Source organism: Mauremys mutica, chromosome 15, assembly GCF_020497125.1.
Source record: "Mauremys mutica isolate MM-2020 ecotype Southern chromosome 15, ASM2049712v1, whole genome shotgun sequence".
In the NCBI taxonomy this organism is placed as follows: Eukaryota; Metazoa; Chordata; order Testudines; family Geoemydidae; genus Mauremys; species Mauremys mutica.
The window spans coordinates 21512183-21533387 of NC_059086.1; the positions used below are offsets into that span (position 1 = coordinate 21512183).

At 42.2% G+C, this 21205-nt stretch overlaps 1 protein-coding gene across 1 annotated transcript in view; it reads left to right on the top strand.

The window, feature by feature from the left end:
• Positions 1-19937, top strand: part of LOC123350274 (deleted in malignant brain tumors 1 protein-like) — a 156901-nt gene extending 136964 nt beyond the window's left edge. Inside the window, 6 exon segments of the mRNA XM_044988767.1 lie at positions 6434-6538; positions 7659-7683; positions 9613-9665; positions 10356-10387; positions 13308-13419; positions 19787-19937. Of these exon segments, the coding sequence (XP_044844702.1) occupies positions 6434-6538; positions 7659-7683; positions 9613-9665; positions 10356-10387; positions 13308-13419; positions 19787-19803 (344 nt within the window). The 3' untranslated portion in view covers positions 19804-19937.
• Positions 19938-21205: the final 1268 nt, after the last annotated feature.

Consider the following 21205-nt stretch of genomic DNA (forward strand, 5'->3'; position numbering starts at 1 on the left):
GAAGGGTAGGAGAGATGTCCTGGAGGCCAAATTTAGGCTGCTAGGGAAGAGACTGAAATACAGGACCTCTATGGTGGCATTCTCAGAAATGCTCCCAGTTCCACGCGCAGGGCCAGGTAGGCAGTTAGAGCTTCAGAGTCTCAATGCGTGGATGAGATGATGATGTAGAGAGGAGAGGTTTAAATTCATTAGGAACTGGGGAAACTTTTGGGATGGGGGGAGCCTATACAGGAGAGATGGGCTCCACCTAAACCAAAGTGGAACCAGACTGCTGGCATTAAACATTAAAAAGGTTGTAGAGCAGTTTTTAAACTAGGAGATGGGAGAAAGCCGGCTGCTGCAGAAGAACACGTGGATCAGACACAGACTTCTCTTAGAGGAGAGTCTATTGATAGAAAATCTCCAGGTTATAGTCAGGAGCAGAGGATGGAAGAGGATAATGTAAGGGCCAGATCAGATGATAAACAGTCACATAAAAAAGAATCTGGCACATCAGAAAAGGGCAGGCAAATAAACAGTGACAAGTTTTTAAAGTGCTTGTACACAAATGCTGGAAGTCTAAATAATAAGATGGGTGAACTAGAGTGCCTTGTGATAAAGGAGGATATTGATATAATGGGCATCACAGAAACCTGGTGGACTGAGAGCAATCAATGGGACACAATCATTCTGGGGTACAAAATATATCGGAAGGACAGAACAGGTCATGCAGGGGTGGGTGTGGCACTATATGTGAAAGAAAATGTAGAATGAAATGAAGTAAAAATCTTAAGTGAATCCACATGTTCCATAGAATCTCTATGGATAGAAATTTCATGCTCTAATAAGAATATAACATTAGGGATCTATTATCGACCACCTGACCAGGACAGTGATAGTGATGATGAAATGCTAAGGGAAATTAAGAACTCATTAATAGTGGGGGATTTCAATTATCCCCATATTGACTGGGGCATTTCACTTCAGGACGAAATGCAGAGATAAAATTTTCTCGATACTTTAAATGACTGCTTCATGGAGCAGCTGGTATGGGAACCCATAAGGGGAGAGGAAACAGTAGATTTTTCCTACTGTGCAGGAGCTGGTCCAAGAGGTAACTATAACAGGACCGCTTGGAAATAGTGACCATAATACAATAGCATTCAACATCCCTGTGCTGGGAAGAACATCTCAACAGCCCAACACTGTGGCATTTAATTTCAACAAGGGGGAACTATGCAAAATTGAGGGGGTTAGTTAAACAGAAGTTAAAAGGTACAGTGACTTAAAGTGAAATCCCTGCAAGCTGCATGGGCGCTTTTTAAAGACACCATAATAGAGGCCGAACTTCAATGTATACCTCAAATTAAGAAACACAGTAAAAGAACTAAAAAGGAGCCACTGTGGCTTAACAACCCTGTAAAAGAAGCAGTGAGAGATAAAAAGACTTCCTTTAAAAAGTGGAAGTCAAATCCTAGCAAGACAAATAGAAAGGAGCATAAACACTGCCAAAGTAAGTGCAAGAGTGTAATAAGAAAAGCCAAAGAGCAGTTTGAAGAGCGGCTAGCCAAAAACTCCAAAGGTAATAACAAAATGTTTTTTAAGTACATCAGAAGCAGGAAGCCTGCTAAACAACCAGTGGGGCCCCTTGAAGATTGAGATACAAAAGGAGCACTTCAAGACGATAAAGTCATTGCGGAGAAACTAAATGGATTCTTTGCTTCAGTCTTCACGGCTGAGGATGTTAGGGAGATTCCCAAACCTGAGCCGGCTTTTGTAGGTGACAAATCTGAGGAACTGTCACAGTTTGAAGTGTCACTAGAGGAGGTTTTGGAATTAATTGATAAGCTTAACATTAACATGTCACCAGGACCAGATGGCATTCACCCAAGAGTTTTGAAAGAACTCAAATGTGAAGTTGCAGAACTATTAACTAAGGTTTGTAACCTGTCCTTTAAATCAGCTTCTGTACCCAATGACTGGAAGTTAGATAATGTAACACCAATATTTAAAAAGGGCTCTAGAGGTTATCCCGGTAATTACAGACCGGTAAGTCTAACATTGGTACGGGCAAATTAGTTGAAACAATAGTTAAGAATAAAATTGTCAGACACATAGAAAAACATAAACTGTTCAGCAATAGTCAACCTGGTTTCTGTAAAGGGAAATCGTGTCTTACTAATCTATTAGAATTCTTTGAAGGGGTCAACAAACGTGAACAAGGGGGATCCAGTGCACTTAGATTTCCAGAAAGCCTTTGACAAGGTCCCTCACCAAAGGTTGTTACGTAAATTAAGTTGTCATGGGATAAAAGGGAAGGTCCTTTCATGGATTGAGAACTGGTTAAAAGACAGAGAACAAAGGGTAGGAATTAATGGTAAATTTTCAGAATGGAGAGGGGTAACTAGTGGTGTTCTCCAAGGGTCAGTCCTCAGACCAATCCTATTCAATTTATTCATCAATGATCTGGAGAAAGGGTAAACAGTGAGGTGGCAAAGTTTGCAGATGATACGAAACTTCTCAGGATAGTTAAGACCAAAGCAGACTGTGAAGAACTTCAAAAAGATCTCACAAAACTAAGTGATTGGGCAACAAAATGGCAAATGAAATTGAATGTGGATAAATGTAAAATAATACACATTGGAAAAAATAACCCCAACTAGACATACAATATGATGGGGGCTAACTTAGCTACAACAAGTCAGGAAAAAGATCTTGGAGTCATCGTGGATAGTTCTCTGAAGATGTCCACGCTGTGTGCAGAGGCGGTCAAAAAAGCAAACAGGATATTAGGAATCATTAAAAAGGGGATAGAGAATAAGACTGTGAATATATTATTATATAAATCGATGGTACACCCACATCTCGAATACTGCATACAGATGTGGTCTCCTCATCTAAAAAAAGATATACTGGCACTAGAAAAGGTTTAGAAAAGGGCAATTAAAATGATTAGGAGTTTGGAGAGGGACCCATATGAGATTAAAGAGGCTAAGACTCTTCAGCTTGGAAAAGAGGAGACTATGGGGGGATATGATAGAGGTTTATAAAATTATGAGTGATGTGGAGAAAGTGGGTAAGGAAAATTTATTTACTTATTCCCATAATACAAGAACTAGGGGTCACCAAATGAAATTAATAGGCAGCAGGTTTAAAACAAATAAAAGGAAGTTCTTCTTCACGCAGCACACAGTCAACTTGTGGAGGTTGTAAAGGCTAGGACTATAACAGTGTTTAAAAGAGAACTGGATAAATTCATGGTGGTTAAGTCCATAAATGACTATTAGCCAGGATGGGTAAGGAATGGTGTCCCTAGCCTCTGTTTGTCAGAGGGTGGAGCTGGATGGCAGGAGAGAGATCACTTGATCATTACCTGTTAGGTTTACTCCCTCTGGGGCACCTGGCATTGGCCACTGTCGGTAGACAGGATGCTGGGCTAGATGGACCTTTGGTCTGACCTGGTACAGCCGTTCTCATGTCCTTATGTTAATCTGGGATGAGCCTATGTTGTGAAAACTGAAATGCTCAAAATAGCACATGCATGTGAATGGACAAAGGGTGCTAAAATTAAATTAACCCAGGGGTTCTCAAACTGGGGGTCGGACCCCTCAGGAGGTCACGAGGTTATTACTGGGGGTCGTGAGCTCTCAGCCTCCACCTCAAACCCAGCTTTGCCTCCAGCATTTATAATAGTGTTAAATATATAAAAAAGTATTTTCAAATTAGAGGGGGGGTCGCACTCAGAGGTTTGCTATGTGAAAGGGGTCACAAGTACAAAAGTTTGAGAACCAGTGAATTAACCCCTTTGAAGCCTCAGGGAATGCAGGGGAGTGGGGGGGATCTCCCTTGGTAGGGTTGGGAAGGAGGTAGGTTGTGTATGATATTGCTCTTCTCATGTGATCCCTCCCCCAGTGGCTAATTTTCAATGAAGCTACTCTCCCCTGACATGAATCTCCCTAGGGCACTGAAATTAAATATAGACTATAATTTGGCATTAGAGAAGTGAAAGGGATGGTAGCCCTAATGGAAAAGCTAACAGCTTGGCTCTTCTGCAAGCCTCAGACTGCTGAACGAGCTTTAGGGTAGGGAATGCTGTGCCCCCCAAACAGCCTGGCCCTGCCCCCTATCCGACGCCACCCACTTCCTGCCCCATGACTGCCTGCCCCCCTCAGAATCCCCAACCTATCCTGCTCCTTGCCTCCTCACCATCCCCAGAATTCCCCCCAACCACCACCCAGGGATCCCACCCCTGCTCCCTGTCCCCTGACCCCTATCCACCCCCCTGCTGAGTCCTGAAAGACCCCTCGGAATGCCCAGAATCCAACCCCCCCATTCCCTGTCCCCTGACTTCCCCCCAACCTCTGCCCCCCCGTCCCTTGACTGTCCCCGGGACTCCCTGCCCCTTATCCAACCCCCTGGCACCACAAAGCTGTGGACTCATCGGTACCGGCAGTCTCTTGGCCACGCGAGTACAGTGGCCCTTTTGGACTCCTTCAACCTATCATCAGACTCAGGGTCAGGGCTCCAGGGCCGCACTGGTGGCATCTGCACCCCATTCCCTCCCCCAGAAATGTTGGTGGCTCGCCACACCTGCAGGGCTCCTGAGGACCCCCAGTGAGACAGGGACTCTGGGCCATCACGCTCAGGCACAGCACTGGAATAAGTGCCACCAGTTGTACTGAAGCCACCAGTTGTACTGGTCACGGGGGGACCAAGGCACCCAATCCAGCCTCCGGAGAGCGAGAAAGGCAGGAAGACCCAGTCCGATGGGCCTCCTCCTCACTGGATGAGGCAGTGGCGGGCACCACCATCACCCTTCCAGCGATGGACACCGGGGGACACCAGAACCTTCTCGGGAGGGTGGCCCTAAACCTGAATCTCCAGGCAGAGGAGGTCACGGAGGAGTCGGACCCAACAGTGGACATCCTTGCCCCGGAGGGTCCATCTAGGGTGGCCTTACCCCTGATAAGAACGATCCAGAACTCTCCTAGTGTGCTCTGGCAGACTCCGGCCTCAATACTAGCTAGCACTAAAGGGGTGGAGAGAAGCTATTTTTTGCCGCAGAAAGAGTACAAACACCTTTTCACCCACCCCCAACCGGGGACTCTGGTGCTTGACACGGCAAATCATAAGGAGCGACAGGGGCAGCAAGGTCCCGCCCCAAAGTCACAGGATGCTAAGAAGCTGAAACTTTTAGTCCGAAAGCTCTACTCGTCCGGGGGACTCCAGCTTCGAGTGGCAGACCAGCAAGTGCTACTCAGCCGCTTTCAGTTCCTGGAGCTTGTTAGCAAAATTCCAGGAGTTGCTCCTGGCAAGGAGTTTAGTGCGCTCCTTGAGGAGGGCAAAGTGGTCTCGAGAACCTCCATCCAGGTTGTGTTAGAAGCGGCAGACTCGGCAGCTTGGACTATGGCCACCGCCATTACAATGAGGCACAGGATGTGGCTGCAGGTGTCGGGGATACCACTAACGTCCAGAACATGATCCAGGACTTCCCCTTTGACCAAGCAGGCCTGTTCGCCCAAAATACGGACTCTCGCCTGCACGGCCTTAAGGAATCATGGGCGACTTTAAAGTCTTTGGGTAGCCACACCCCTGCACCCCAAAGAAAGTCATTTAAGCCTCAGCCCCCATCTCACTTCTACTGTGGTCCTCCGAGGTGAGACTTGTCCAGGAGACAGGGTAAGAATAATAGGAGGCACCCGCCATAGTCCTCCTCAGGCCAAGGCCAGTGTTCGGCCTAACAGCCTCCAGGCTTTTGAAGATGCACCTGAGGACGGAGCATCAGTATCGAACTCGGATCCTTACCCTCCCTTTGTGAATCATTTCTCCCGCTTCTACCGTGCTTGGTCCAAGATCACGTCAGATCGCTGTGTCCTGAGCACGGTACGGGTGGGATATTTATCATAAACATACAGCTAAGGGTAGCATAAAATCCCTCCTGTGCCTTTAAGGGGTTAAGAAGCTCAAATAACCCGGTTCACAACTGACCAAAAGGACCAATAAGGGAAGAAGATCCTTTAAAATCTGTGGGGAGAGGTTTTATTTTGTGCTCTCTTTGTTATTCTATCTAGGACAGAGAGACCAGGGCAGGAAAAACACATCTCCTAAAGCCATAGCCACTGGTTACCCACAAAACCAACCTTCCCCCCATCTTATAAATTATAGAAGGCCAGAAAGGACCATTGTGATCATCTCATCTGACCTGTTTAACACAGGCCATAGGAACTCCCTGAAATCATTCCTGTTTCAACTAGAGCAAATCTTTTAGGGAAGTGTCCAATCCTGACCTAAGAACTGCCAGTGATGGACAATCCACCACAATCCTTGGCAAATTGTTCCAGTGGTTAATTACTCTGACTGTTAAAAATGTGCACCTCTTGATCAAGTTTTTCCTGCCTTTTTTCTCCTTGTTGTCTAATGGAATGTGAGTATCCATGTTCTTTTCATTTCCTAGGACTGAAAATTAATACAATATTGGCAATTACAATTCCTGTTTCGCTGGGTGTGATTTTGGCTCTTGTTCTGCCCCTGGTGTATTACCTTAAGAAGAAGAAGAAAGGTATGTAAACATGGAAACCTCACATTAGTCATAAATGAAGAGGTATAGGAGGCAAACAAAGGACATAAAAAAGAGATTCCCACCTCACATGGTGTTCTCAGACATGGGAAACCTGAAGAGAATAACATTTAAAAATTTGCCATTTAGAAAATCTGAACCTGAAATGTGAAGCCTTTCAGATGTTGAGAGTAAAGAGAGCAAAATGGGGGTTAAACCCCAGCTCTGAACTTAGAATCAAAAGTCTGGAGAGGACCTCAAAAGATCATCTAGTCCATCCATGCGGGACCACGTAAACCTAGAGGATCCCTGGCAGATGTTATCTAACCTCTTCTTAAAATCCTCCAATGAAGGGGCTTCCGCTACTTACCTAGGTAACCTATTCCAATGCTTGACTATCCTTAGAGTTAGAAAGTTTTCCTAATACCTAACCTCAGACTGCCCTTGCTGAAGATTAAGAACATTACTTCATGTTTTACTTAACAGACCTAGAGAACAATTTATCACCCCCTCTTCATAACTTGCACCTACAGTTTTGGTTTGAGATGTATTTTCTGGATCTGATTTGGATTTGGCTTGACATGGAAGACATCTTGCAAGAACAGCTGATTGTGTGTGACTTGCACGATTTGAGACCAAAATCATATGACCCACAGCTTGTCATATTTCACCACTGACCCTGAGCCAATACACTAGCCCAGGACTGACCTTGAGTCTGAACTTAAGAGCTGGTCAATATTTTTCAAATTTCAAAAATTGGATGAAAATCCACCTTTTGATATTTGAAACATAAACTAGAAAAAACATTCACAAAACTTTTTTCTTGTTTTTTTTTAATCAACTCTAAGGCCAGATGAAAGTATATGAATTTCAAAATTTGATATTTCAAAAAATCAGGAAAAAATCTAAGAGTTTGTGGATTGTTCTCCACTTTTTGTCATAAACTCTGATGAACTCTTTGCCTAGCCCCAACCCTACCCTAAATCTTAACAGAACTGCAGAAACAACCCCCTGGCTCCTTATCCCTTAAATATTTTGTTTAACTTCCTCTCCCTCTCATTGATATTCTGGGGAGAAGCACAGAATTTTTCTCTAAAACTTTCTAATTTGTTTTTTTTTCCAGTTGTAACTAATAGGAGAAAAGAAAGGTAAGAATGGGGTAATTCCATCATACCTCTCACGTTACAGACAGAAAGAGATCACTCCCATGTAATATATCAACTTGTGTCCAAGTCAGAAGGTTTGGTACCTACAGCAGCCCCCTCTAAATGGTGATGCTGTTGTGGGATATATGGGGTACTTCAGCTGTCTACCTGGATTATGTTATGGCTCCCCGTCATCACTATAGTATCCGAGGTAATGATGCTTGATAGCTAGTGACTTCATTCATGAAATCAGGGTCCCTTTGTGTTGGTCACTGAACACACAGGTAACAGAGAAGACTGTCCCTGCTCCAGACAGTTAAAAGTCTACATATTGTTATTAATCATTAATTATATGGTTGTTCTTGCTATTGTTATGATTAATCATTGCTATTGCAACAGTGTCTAGAGGCCTCAAACAGGCTGGGTCCCGTTGTGCTTGGTGCTGAACAAACACAAAGTATGTAAGAGTTGCAGTATAGAGGGGTGTGAACAAAGACAGAGATTAGCTCCATTAGTGATCTGGTGGCTGTGTCCATCTGTGAGAGTCTTTCCCCACCAAGAAAACTCCAGCTAGCCTGGGGCAAAATCCACTGTCAAGTGGAAAGCTTTGCCCATGCAGTTCTGCACTAGTTGTTACGTGCAGGTTGTCAGGGCAGGGTTAAAATATCAGTTTCCAGCAGAGGCATGGCCCCAGGATGATGTGGCTATGAGCTTCCTCCCACTCCAACCCCCCTTCTGGTCAGAGGCAGGGCCGGCTCCAGAGCCCAGCGCGCCAAGCAGGCGCGTGGGGCGGCGTTGTCGGGGCAGGGCGGCATTTGGCTCTGGCGGACCTTCCGCAGTCATGCCTGCGGGAGGTCCACCGGAGCCCGGGACGAGCGGACCTGCCGCAGGCATGACTGCGGCGGGTCCCCTCTTCCCGCGGCTCCGCTCCACCGGAGCCGCGGGACCACCACACCCGCCGCAGACACTTCTGCCCCGGCCACGGGACCAGGGAAGGGCGGCGCAGCGCAGCGCCCTGCTTGGGGCGCCGTAATTTATAGAGCCGCCCCTGGTCAGAGGGAACAAGATAAGATGCTTTCTCTTAATCCAGCAATACTGGGTTGCAAACCACTCATCAGAAAACAGAATTTCCATGCACAGGAAAATCCAGTATTTCAACATTTTTTTTCATGCCAAATAGGAATGAAAAATCAAAATGTTGACGTTTTCTGCAAAACCAAAATTCCCACAAAATCATTTTGGAAACATCAAAAGGTTTTGTTTTCATAACATCGAAACATTATACTATGCTATGACATATTAACTGTATGATTTGTAAATATAGCATAGCATAGTATAATGCATCCTGGGGTCTAAATGTCACAATGAAATGAATCGAAACAATGTTGAAATGAAACATGTTGGCGTTATTGAAGCGAAACTTTTGAAGTTATTGAAACAAAGTTTTAACAGTATTGAAATACTATGAGAAAGTTGGAGGAATTCATTTTGACTTCCTCCAGTCAAAAATTTTGTCAAATCCACATGTTCCCATGAAACCCTTTCTAGTTCAACATAACTGAATTTTCCAACCAACTAATTGCTAAGGCTGCGTGTGGCTCCATAGCAGTCTGTGTCACTTTTCTTGCATATACTTCTTAAAGAGAGAGGCCTTTAACTTCAAAATTCAGATGTGCAGTCGGAAGACTCCATTGTTTGGGACTGAGGTGCTTGGACTGCTTGGATGCAGGGTTTCATTCAGCATCCTGATGAGACAGGGACTACTTGTGCAGTTCAGATGTGGATGCAGCTTTGGATTCTAACTCTTCACAGCCTCTATGTTCAGTCTGCATGAATTTCAGGACTTTGAGCCAGGTCCATCTCTTATTTTAGACTATAAATATGACTCACATCCCCTGTTCACTTGTGCAACTTTTCTCTTGTTTTTATTAGGGTGCAAAACCTCTATGGGAAGAACAATAATCCCACTGAAGATCAGTACACAGGTATGAAAATCAGACACATTAATCACTTATTGCTCTGAGCTACAGATGTATTTGCTGTTTGGTTTTTGAAGGAATAGTGAAGTTTATGTAGTAATTCAGTGGCCAGGATCTCTGAAAAGTCAGTTAAGGGCACATATTGGAATAAGTACAGAAATTATTTCTACCAGCAGCAATTTTTAACTACCAATGGTTCTGTCTATCTTGGTCCTTAATTTATTAGCATGGTACCTAATGCCTTCCTCACTAATTAGAAAACATAACATCCTATTTTGCTCTCTATTAGCAGCTGAGTGGAGGAACTAGGAATAATCCCAGGTCTCTTGACTTTAACTGCAGTGACCAGTTCTCTGGGCCACATTGTCATTTTAAAGCTATGTTGATTATAACTGATTTTAGAAGCAGCTCTGCATGAATGTGCATCTGGCACAAATCAGGTCTGGAGTACAAATACATCCCAAATTACCTCTTCCGGATGTATAGATCAACAGGTTGATTTCAATAATCAGCTCTGAGTTTAAATATTTAAAAAAATCTTTTTGGGAACTATGTTCTGCCTATTACATTTGCTGAGACACCAGGTAAACACATTGTAAGGGGACAAATTCACTTTGTAAAGCTCCTTACAGCAAAATCTTACCAGAAACCGTGTTATTAAAAAAAATTGTTATAAATGTGACTTTTTCTTTACAGATAACAAAGGGGTTGCATATACCCATGGCATGGTGAGTGGTTATGCTGTGCTGTTAAGCCATAATAATACACTGAAAGTCTGACATAGTCCACAGCAATGATTTCCTGTTTAGATGTATTTTCCTTTAAAAATTATAATAAATTATAATTTCTATTATGATAGTGCTTCAAGGTCCCAGCTGTGATCAGAGCCATTAGGCACTGTACAGATACATAATTAGAAACAGTAAGTTTGTGAAACAGCTTTTTCGTTTGAGAAATTATACACAAAATTAAAAATATAAAAATGGTCAAAATTGAAACAAAGTGTTTCAAATTTATTGAAAGAGAAACATTTTGTTTGCCCCAAACCAGTGTTTTTCCCAGGTTTGTATGTCCCAAAAAAACTGCAAAATTTTTGTTTTTCATCTTGATTCTGTATATGAAAAAAAATTGAAGTCTCAAATTTTTCCATAGGACAGAAAACCTGTTTTCTGGTCAGCTCTATTTACCAGTAAGGTTTTCATATCTGGGGGGAGTCAGTTCCACTGGGATATCATGTGTTCAGAGGAATTAAGCAGTTTAGAGTTATATCTCTTGGTATTTAGATATGTAAAAATGATCCTACTGAAATAGCAAGAAAATAGCACTCTGCTATAATTCCTCAAGCTACCAATAAATGTATTAGTCTATTACCCGGGTTTCCATAACTAATACAAAAAGTATTAACATTGATATCCATGTTGTGGCCAATGCTTCATAGATGGAAATGTTAATTTACTAATGAATACATCTAAAAATTGGAAAGAGTCCAGCTGAGGGCAACAAAAAATGATTAGGGGGATGGAGCACTTGACTTCTGAGGAGAGGCTGAGGGAACTAGGATTGTTCAGTCTGCAGAAGAGAAGAATGAGGGGGGATTTGATAGCTGCTTTCAACTATCTGAAAGGGGTTCTAAAGAGGATGGATCTAGACTGTTCTCAGTTCAGCGAGATGACAGAACAAGGAGTGATGGTCTCAAGTTGCAGTGCGGGAGGTTTAGGTTGGATATTAGGAAAAACTTTTTCACTAGGAGGGCAGTGAAGCACTGGAATGGGTTACCTAGGGAGGTGGTGGAATCTCCTTCCTTAGAGGTTTTTAAGGTCAGGCTTGATATTCTATGATTCTGTGATCTTAGTGATGGCATTTTCAAACATGTATGAAGATAACAGGTTAGGTGAGATTGAATTTCCTTCTCTCCAATAACTAGTACTTATCCACAGAGATTTTTTCACTTACACTCCACGGCAGGGCTATATATTCTTATTTCATTTTTCAAGCCAGAAAGCTACAATCTGTACAGAGAAGCATCTCCTTTTGTGCTGAATTCAGCTGGATTCATCAAAGGATTGGCTATTTATCTGGCTAATGAGGGATTAACCTAGAATTACAGTACTCACGTTTACAAATCACCAAAACTTCTGGAAGAAATATAACTGCCTGCTTCAGAGCATCAACCATCCTGGAATAACTGGGGGTTAGAAGAGACTTTCCCTATGGGTAGATAATTTCCTAGCTCCTTCTTGCAGGATTTCATTGTTATTATTATTGTAGCTGGTTGAAAATTTTGTGACAGGACAGTTTTCCCATCAGAAACTGCTGATTCAATCAAATAAAAATATTTCATGGGAACGAATAGATTTTGTTGAAATTTTTGAGAGAATGCTATCAAAATGTTTCATTTCAATATAGTCAAAAATGTGCTTCAACTTTATGGTTTCAACATTTATGTTAGAATAGAATAGTCTAGGCATTTAGACGTATTATATTATATTATATTATATTATATTATATTATATTATATTATATTATATTATATTATATATTTAAGAGTCAAAATGATAATGTCACAATGAAACTTTCCAGCCTTTCAGAAATGAACCATTCTGATAAGGCCATTTCAGTATTTCTGGAATAAAAAATTCAGATATTTAGTGTCTTGGTCAATTTTCCCATTTTGACTTTTCATTCCAATTTCGAACAAAAAGAAATTTCAAAATGTCTCGATTTGCCAAGGAACAGAAATCCAGTTTTCTGGCCAGTTCAGTGATGCAGTAATGCCTGGAAGCTCTGGGCATTGCTCAACATCCTATTGCACTACACTCTGTACACACACACACACACATAACCAGGGGCGGCTCTAGGCATTTTTCCGCCCCAAGCACAGCAGGCAGGCTGCCTTCAGTGGCTTGCCTGCGGAGGGTCCGCTGGTCCCGCGGCTTTGGCGGACCTCCCGCAGGCATGCCTGTGGGAGGTCCGCCAAAGCCGCGGGACCAGCGGACCCTCCTCAGGCAAGCCACCAAAACCAGCCTGCCTACCGCGCTCGCGGTGACCGGCAGAGCGCCCCCAGTGGCTTGCCACCCCAAGCACACGCTTGGCATGCTGGGGCCTGGAGCCACCCCTGAACATAACAAACAGATGGCCACTGAGCTGAGGAGCTTACACTCTAAGGCCTCCATCCTGCAAATTCTTATGCACATACCTAACTTGATGCTGTGTGTGCAGTGCTATTGAACTCAATGGAGATGCTTGCAATGTCTAATGTAAAACAATACATTCATCTTTGCAGACTGTGTGATAGCCATTTCCCTCTGAAGCATCTGCTGCCAGTGTCAGATTTGACTAGTTATAAAGTACACATGGGGATGTTGGGGCTGATTAGCTATAGTTTGTACAGTATTCTGAGATCCTCAAGTGAAAGTCACAATGCGGTTTTGTCATTGACTTCAGTGGAACCAGTATTTCACCCAGTATGTTCATTATTTAGTTATTATCAATGAGCAAAATTCTCCCTTTGCATTTAATAATGGATTTGTTTGATTAGTCTCTGAAAAGCTACTTTGGCTGTACCTTTAAATCTAAGCTTTCTGACAGCATTTCAGCCAGAAAATAGCACCTTTGCACCCAGTTTAACATTCCCCCATTGATTTAAAGGGCAAAGAAGCCCCGGAGCCGATCTATGAAAATTTTGTTCTAGAGGATGTGCCTTGTTCTACACATCACTCCGAACAGAAGTGTGAATCTGCCTTTCCACTATATGTGAACGGTAAGTGATCCACCCCACTCATAGCCTCGTCCCGGACTCAGCAAGGGTCTTAAACTTTTGTATACATTTTACCAGGTATGTAATTAGTGGGATTGTTCATGTGCTTCAAATTATGCATGTGCTTAATTACCAGGCCTGGATCCTTGTCACGTATTCATACTGATGTAGAGCTTTCTCCACCAGGAGAACTGGGGAGAACTTGACCACTTCTGTCCTAAGCTTGAGGAATCTGATTTTCCATAGAAGTGGGGCAGGAAATAGAACAAGAACAATCAGAGGCAGATCGAGGTCTCACTCCCTGGCCCATTCATTGCATTGTAACATTCAGAAGGGTAAACTAGTGGGGAAAATGTTTCCTGTAGCTGACTCCGACCAATGAGAGATTTTGAAATCTCTGATTAAATGCAAGCTGGAAATAAGGTGCTCATTGTGGCGGTGAGAATGACTCACCCTTAGAACAAACTTCCCAGGGAAGTGGTGGATTCTCCGTCACTTGATATCTTCAGATCAAGACCGGACACCTCTCTGGAAGATGCTTTAGCAAACGAAAGTTATTGGGCTCAACTGAGAGGTAACGGTGAAATTCATGGGTCTGTGCTATACAGAAGGTCAGATTAGATGATCTAATGGTTCCTTCTGGCCTTAAACTCTGTGAATCAAGGAAACGTTGATCCAAGAAAGAGAAGAGAGACTATAAATGTCAGACTGAATGGGTTTTGCTTCCAGGCACTTGAAGTCTTTTGGTCCTGATCAATGGAAAGCCTAGCAATAATTTGAATGAGTTCTGGGTAATAAAATAATATAACATTAGGGATCTATTATCGACCACCTGACCAGGACAGTAATAGTGATAATGAAATGCTAAGGGAAATTAGAGAGGCTATCAAAATTAAGAAACCCAATAATAGTGGGGGATTTCAATTATCCCCATATTGACTGGGAATATTTCACTTCAGGACAAAATGCAGAGATAAAATTTCTTGACACTTTAAATGACTGCTTCATGGAGCAGCTGGTACGGGAACCCACAAGGGGAGAGGCAACTCTAGATTTAATCCTGAGTGGAGCGCAGGAGCTGGTCCAAGAGGTAACTATAACAGGACCGCTTGGAAATAGTGACCATAATACAATAGCATTCAACATCCCTGTGCTGGGAAGAACATCTCAACAGCCCAACACTGTGGCATTTAATTTCAAAAGGGGGAACTATGCAAAAATGAGGGGGTTAGTTAAACAAAAGTTAAAAGTTACAGTGACTAAAGTGACATCCCTGCAAGCTGCATGGCGCTTTTTAAAGACACCATAATAGAGGCCCACCTTCAGTGTATACCTCAAATTAAGAAAAACAGTAAAAGAACTAAAAAGGAGCCACTGTGGCTTAACAACCCTGTAAAAGAAGCAGTGAGAGATTAAAAAGACTTCCTTTAAAAAGTGGAAGTCAAATCCTAGTGAGGCAAATAGAAAGGAGCATAAACCCTGCCAAATTAAGTGCAAGAGTGTAATAAGAAAAGCCAAAGAGGAGTCTGAAGAACGGCTAGCCAAAAACTCCAAAGGTAATAACAAAATGTTTTTTAAGTACATCAGAAGCAGGAAGCCTGCTAAACAACCAGTGGGCCCCCTTGACGATCGAAATACAAAAGGAGCGCTTAAAGACGATAAAGTCATTGTGGAGAAGTTAAATGGATTCTTTGCTTCAGACTTCATGACTGAGGATGTTAGGGAGATTCCCAAACCTGAGCCGGCTTTTGTAGGTAACAAATCTGAGGAACTGTCACAGTTTGAAGTGTCACTAGAGGAGGTTTTGGAATTAATTGATAAACAATTGATAAATCATTAACAAGTCACCAGGACCAGATGGCATTCACCCAAGAGTTCTGAAAGAACTCAAATGTGAAGTTGCAGAACTATTAACTAAGGTTTGTAACCTGTCCTTTAAATCGGTTCGGTGCCCAGTGACTGGAAGTTAGCTAATGTAACACTAATATTTAAAAAGGGCTCTAGAGGTGATCCGGCCATTACAGACCGGTAAGTCTAACGTCAGTACGGGCAAATTAGTCGAAACAATAGTTAAGAATAAAATTGTCAGACACATAGAAAAACATAAACTGCTGAAGCAGCAAAGAATCCTGTGGCACCTTATAGACTAACAGACATTTTGCAGCATGAGCTTTCGTGGGTGAATACCCACTTCATTGGATGCAAGAGTTCACCCACGAAAGCTCATGCTGCAAAACGTCTGTTAGTCTATAAGGTGCCACAGGATTCTTTGCTGCTTTTACAGATCCAGACTAACACGGCTACCCCTCTGATACATAAACTGTTGAGTAATAGTCAACATGGTTTCTGTAAAGGGAAATCGTGTCTTACTAATCTATTTGAGTTCTTTGAAGGGGTCAACAAACATGTGGACAAGGGGGATCCAGTGGATGCAGTGTACTTAGATTTCCAGAAAGCCTTTGACAAGGTCCCTCACCAAAGGCTGTTATGTAAATTAAGTTGTCATGGGATAAAAGGGAAGGTCCTTTCATGGACTGAGAAACTGGTTAAAAGACAGGGAACAAAGGATAGGAATTAATGGTAAATTTTCAGAATGGAGAGGGGTAACTAGTGGTGTTCCCCAAGGGTCAGTCCTAGGACCAATCCTATTCAGTTTATTCATAAATGATCTGGAGAAAGGTGGCAAAGTTTGCAGATGACACAAAACTGCTCAAGATAGTTAAGACCAAAGCAGACTGTGAAGAACTTCAAAAAGATCTCACAAAACTAAGTGATTGGGCAACAAAATGGCAAATGAAATTGAATGTGGATAAATGTAAAGTAATGCACATTGGAAAAAATAACCCCAACTATACATACAATATGATGGGGGCTAATTTAGCTACAGCGAGTCAGGAAAACGATTTTGGCGTCATTGTGGATAGTTCTCTGAAGATGGCCACGCAGTGTGCAGATGCGGTCAAAAAAGCAAACAGGATGTTAGGAATCATTAAAAATGGGATAGAGAATAAGACTGAGAATATATTATTGCCCTTATATAAATCCATGGTACGCCCACATCTCGAATACTGCGTACAGATGTGGTCTCCTCATCTCAAAAAAGATATACTGGCACTAGAAAAGGTTCAGAAAAGGGCAACTAAAATGATTAGGGGTTTGGAGAGGGTCCCATATGAGGAAAGATTAAAGAGGCTAGGACCTCTTCAGCTTGGAAAAGAGGAGACTAAGGGGGGACATGATAAAGGTATATAAAATCATGAGTGATGTGGAGAAAGTGGATAAGGAAAAGTTATTTACTTATTCCATAATACAAGAACTAGGGGTCACCAAATTAAATTAATAAGCAGCAGGTTTAAAACAAATAAAAGGATAGGTTCTTCTTCACGCAGCGCACAGTCAACTTGTGGAACTCCTTACCTGAGGAGTTTGTGAAGGCGAGGACTATAACAGCATTTAAAAGAGAATTGGATAAATTCATGGTGGTTAAGTCCATAAAATGGCTATTAGGCCAGGCTGGGTAAGGAATGGTGTCCCTAGCCTCTGTTTGTCAGAGGGTGGAGATGGATGGCAGAAGAGAAGTCATTTGATCATTGCCTGTTAGGTTCACTCCCTCTGGGGCACCCGGCATTGACCACTGTCGGTAGACAGGATACTGGGCTAGATGGACCTTTGGTCTGACCCGGTACAGCCATTCTTATGTTCTTATGGGTCAGGCCCGTTACCACTAAAAGTGTTGCAATTTCAGATTAAGTTGAATTATGGATACCCTGGAATTTCATAATACAAAAACCAGCCTCGAGATCACAGATATGAATCTGTAATTACTCTAATACCATTAAAGTTTGTTCTCTTGCCTTTGTGAAACTGGCTGGGATTCCCACGCCTTTTTTTAGGGGCGGGTAAGTGGCTCAAAATAAGACCTGAGCAAAATATCTGAAAATTGGTTGGGGTTTTTTTTCCCAAATATTTGCTGAGAAAGAAACTCTGGATTTTCCTTGATGGCGTTTTCATCCATCATACGTTTGTTTCTTGCACCACTCCATTGATCAGTTTGCTTCATGTACAGTCATGGAGTCAGAAAATCAGAAGTAAATGTTAGATCAAGAGTCACAGAGAGAGAATTTTTAATTCAGCTATGAGTGTTCACACTGCAAACCTGACTGTTACCCTCAGCCAACCACTGGTCGAGATTTAAATAACCTGTTAGATGTATGTTATCAAATGCAATTAACTTAATGTAAAATGGGCTACGCACCAAGAATATGTTGTTGAAATTGTTTAGTTATTAATAAATTTGAGATAATCACCATCTGTTTAGCCAATTTGTAAAGAGGAAAAAAAATTGTCTAACAAGGTTAAGACTAATATTTTTAAAAGTGGATCACGATTTTGGGCACCTACAGTGATGCATCTTAAGAAAAAATCTGATTGTCACAAAATCAGGCCCTTTTAAGGTGTCTTAACGTGTGCTTCTAAAATCACTAGTCGCTTCTGAAAAATTAGGCCCAATGTTTCTATAAATACCTGCCCAAGATTTAGCCATAAATCAGGAGTCCCACCTCCACATTTGGCATGACCGTTCGTAGTCTCAACAGAGAGTTCACACTTGGAACGGGCAAATGCACTGAAACAGGGCTAGATTCTGCCCTTTTACTTATGGGGAGCACTCGTGTGCTATGCACATCACTGACTAGTAGAGCAAGGTACTTTTCAAAGAGACTAAGAGTGGCAGAACCAGGCCTGTAATCTCAGAGAATCATAGAACCATGGGGTCAGAAGGGACTGCAGGGGGTCCACCTAATCTAACTGCCAAGATGCAGGATTTGTTATGATATAAATCATCCAAGACAGATGGCTACTCAGCCTCGTTTTGAAAACCTCCAGTGAAGGAGATGCCACAACTTCCCTAGGCAGCCTGTTCATTGTCCAACTGTTTTTACCGTTAGGAAATTGGTCCTGAGATTTAATCTATATCTTCTATAGCTATCTATCTCAGCTGGTGGCCTCTGTGGGGGAAGGTTGAAGATAGATAGACAGATTAATAGATAGTGGGTTTGTAAAGGAAATTGCATTGCTTCTGTGTTTATTATGCACAGAGGGAATTTCATTCTTGAGGGACTGCACATGCACCTCAATTTTACATTCACCTCAATAAACAAAGTGCCACACTAAAATTTGCAAACACTGGGGTTTGGCTCCTAGACCAGAACTGATTGCAGAGGTGGCTGATTTGATGTGCACATGGGGTGAATAAGGACAGACATGGGGATGGATTTTGCATGGCAGGCTGCAACTTTATTAAAACTGTGTTATTTGCCATGTCATCCATACTCTCACCCACCAGGCATTTTAAGGGGTTACAGTTGCAATGGTTACAGGCTCCTACCATGTAACCCATAACTCGGGGTTAGACTCTCCCCAGCTGATCCCTAAGATTCAGGTTTTCTCCTCCGAGTCATACCACCACCACCCTGGTGAGGGGGACAGAGGGTCCACAAAGGCCAAAAAATCCTCTCTCATGAACCCAAGGCCCCTCAGCAAATTCCCAGGTCTTTTACTTCTAGGAACCTTCCCTTCTGGCCTGTTAACCCCACTGGAAACTGGCTTCAAGTTGCAATGAACTTAATATCCCTGACAAATACTAGCACAAATTACTAAATCCCATTCCTAATTAACCTAACGGTGCCTCCCCGGTGCTGAGAGGAAATGGCAACAATCCCACCAGGCCTCTGCTAATTTGGCCTGATGGGAAGAAAAAATTCCTTCCTGACCCCAAACAGGCCATCGGTCAGACCCACAGCACTCGCAAGACACAGCTCTGAAACTACCATTACTGGGGTGGGGCTTGGAGCTGCTGATATGGAGTAAAAAGAGGCTCCACATGGCCCAGGCTAGGGCTTAAATTAACTAAGGGCAACAGCCAGGGACCAATCAACTTTCCTGTGTCCCTGGCTGGCCAAGAGGTAGAATAGAATCTCTGAAGTGAAGTGCTTTCCTCCCGCTTTCTACCGGGGCTGTCCCAGTCACCCTGGCCCCATCAAGTTTTCCACCCAGTGTAGGCAGATGGGTGGCACCATCTCTCTCTTTCTCATTTTTGCATGGCTGGAACCAGTGTCCAGATAGCCATTGCAGGGGTCTGAGAGTCCATCTCGTCCCCATTCCAGTGTCTAGTCCAAGTCACAATTTAGCCTGTAACATTTACATTCTGTCTCCAGAATACAGGTTGTACAAATCATATCTCTCTCAGCAACCTTCACTTAAATCAATGGCTTGTTTTGTTTGGGATAGGGTGAAATTCCCTGGGGATCAATGGTATGAGATCTGTGGGTGGCTAATATGTTTTCCATGTTTCCTTCTCATTTTCCTGTAGGCGTGTACAGGCCATGAGAGGTGCAGGATGCTGGAAGATAAGCATCTCAGTTTAGCTTTTTCAAAGATTGATTTCAATGTGTCAGAGCCAGCAGAAGAGGGAAAAAGAGGACACTCAGGCACTGAAGGAACATTTCAGAAATTTGGAAATATGAAGAATTTTTGGTTTTTGAAGAGAGAAATAAAGAGCAATATGAGTTTAACCTACCTGATTTCTTAACTGGGAATGAGGATGTGTGTCAATTTCAGACTAGTTCCTCCTGTGCAAAGGGAAAATGTGAGTTTGATGTAAATAGATGATGCTGTATTATAAATTATAATTTTATTTCTGTTACATGTATGCTGGGCTGTAGTGTATGAGAGGGCTCACTTTCTATTTCATCATATGAGTCAGAATTTTCTTTTTGTTATCTTTATACAACTATTAATTTCAATTTCCTTTTTTTTATATATTCAAAATAAAATAAAATAAAATTTAAAAATGAAAAACAAGTATTGTGCAGTAATGTGTATAGAACTGAGTAAATAATTGATTTTTTTTTTGGCTCAGGAACCAAACTAAAAATTTAGTTATTTCGAACCAAAAACTGATTTTTTTTCACCAAAGTAAAAAAAAAAAAAGTTGTTGGATTTGGTTTTTTTTCCATTTTGGATAGAAAACACCCAAAACTATATGAAATGAAAATCTGAAACTAAATTAACTTGGGTGAGGGTTATTTGGGGGGGGTTGTTTTTGTTTTAATTCTGAAGTGTTTTTTATTGGAGATGAAATTTTTTTTTGGTTTTTCAATTAATTTAGTTTTCAAGTGTTTTTTTCCACTCCTTAAAAATAAATTAACCTAAAGTTCAAAAATAAAACGTCATTTTGAAATGAAAAGACCACCAAATGTTTTCATTTTTGAAATGATTGAAACAAACTGTTTTTGACTTTATTAAAAAAAAAATCTCTCATTTTTTCAGCACAAAAGTATTTTCCACATTCATCTCCAAATTCATGAATAGTTTCAGTGCCCCCCCAATGCATTTTTTATAGGTTATGTATCTAATTCCCCCACCAAAAAAACTTTCACCACAGCTCTGAACACACCGTTCCGCATATTCATAGTTTCCTCAGCTATGTAAAAAACATATAGTTTTATCTATTGATTTAACTGGCGCGTCCAATACTTTGGCCTTTTGAATATTATTCCCCCCCTTCCACCCAATTCCTTTCCCATTTGAGCATGTGGCCCTTAGAGGGTAAAACACTCGATTTAATTCTTATTGATTAGCACTCCCTTCTGCTGTGACAAAACATGCACCCTTCTGCTGGGGGGGGGGAGGGGGGTTATACTGCTCTAGCACTGGGAAAGACACCATCTCATGTTCAGGTACCACAGTGAAAAAGTCGAGGCAGCGTCTAGACCTGAAAAGGACCATT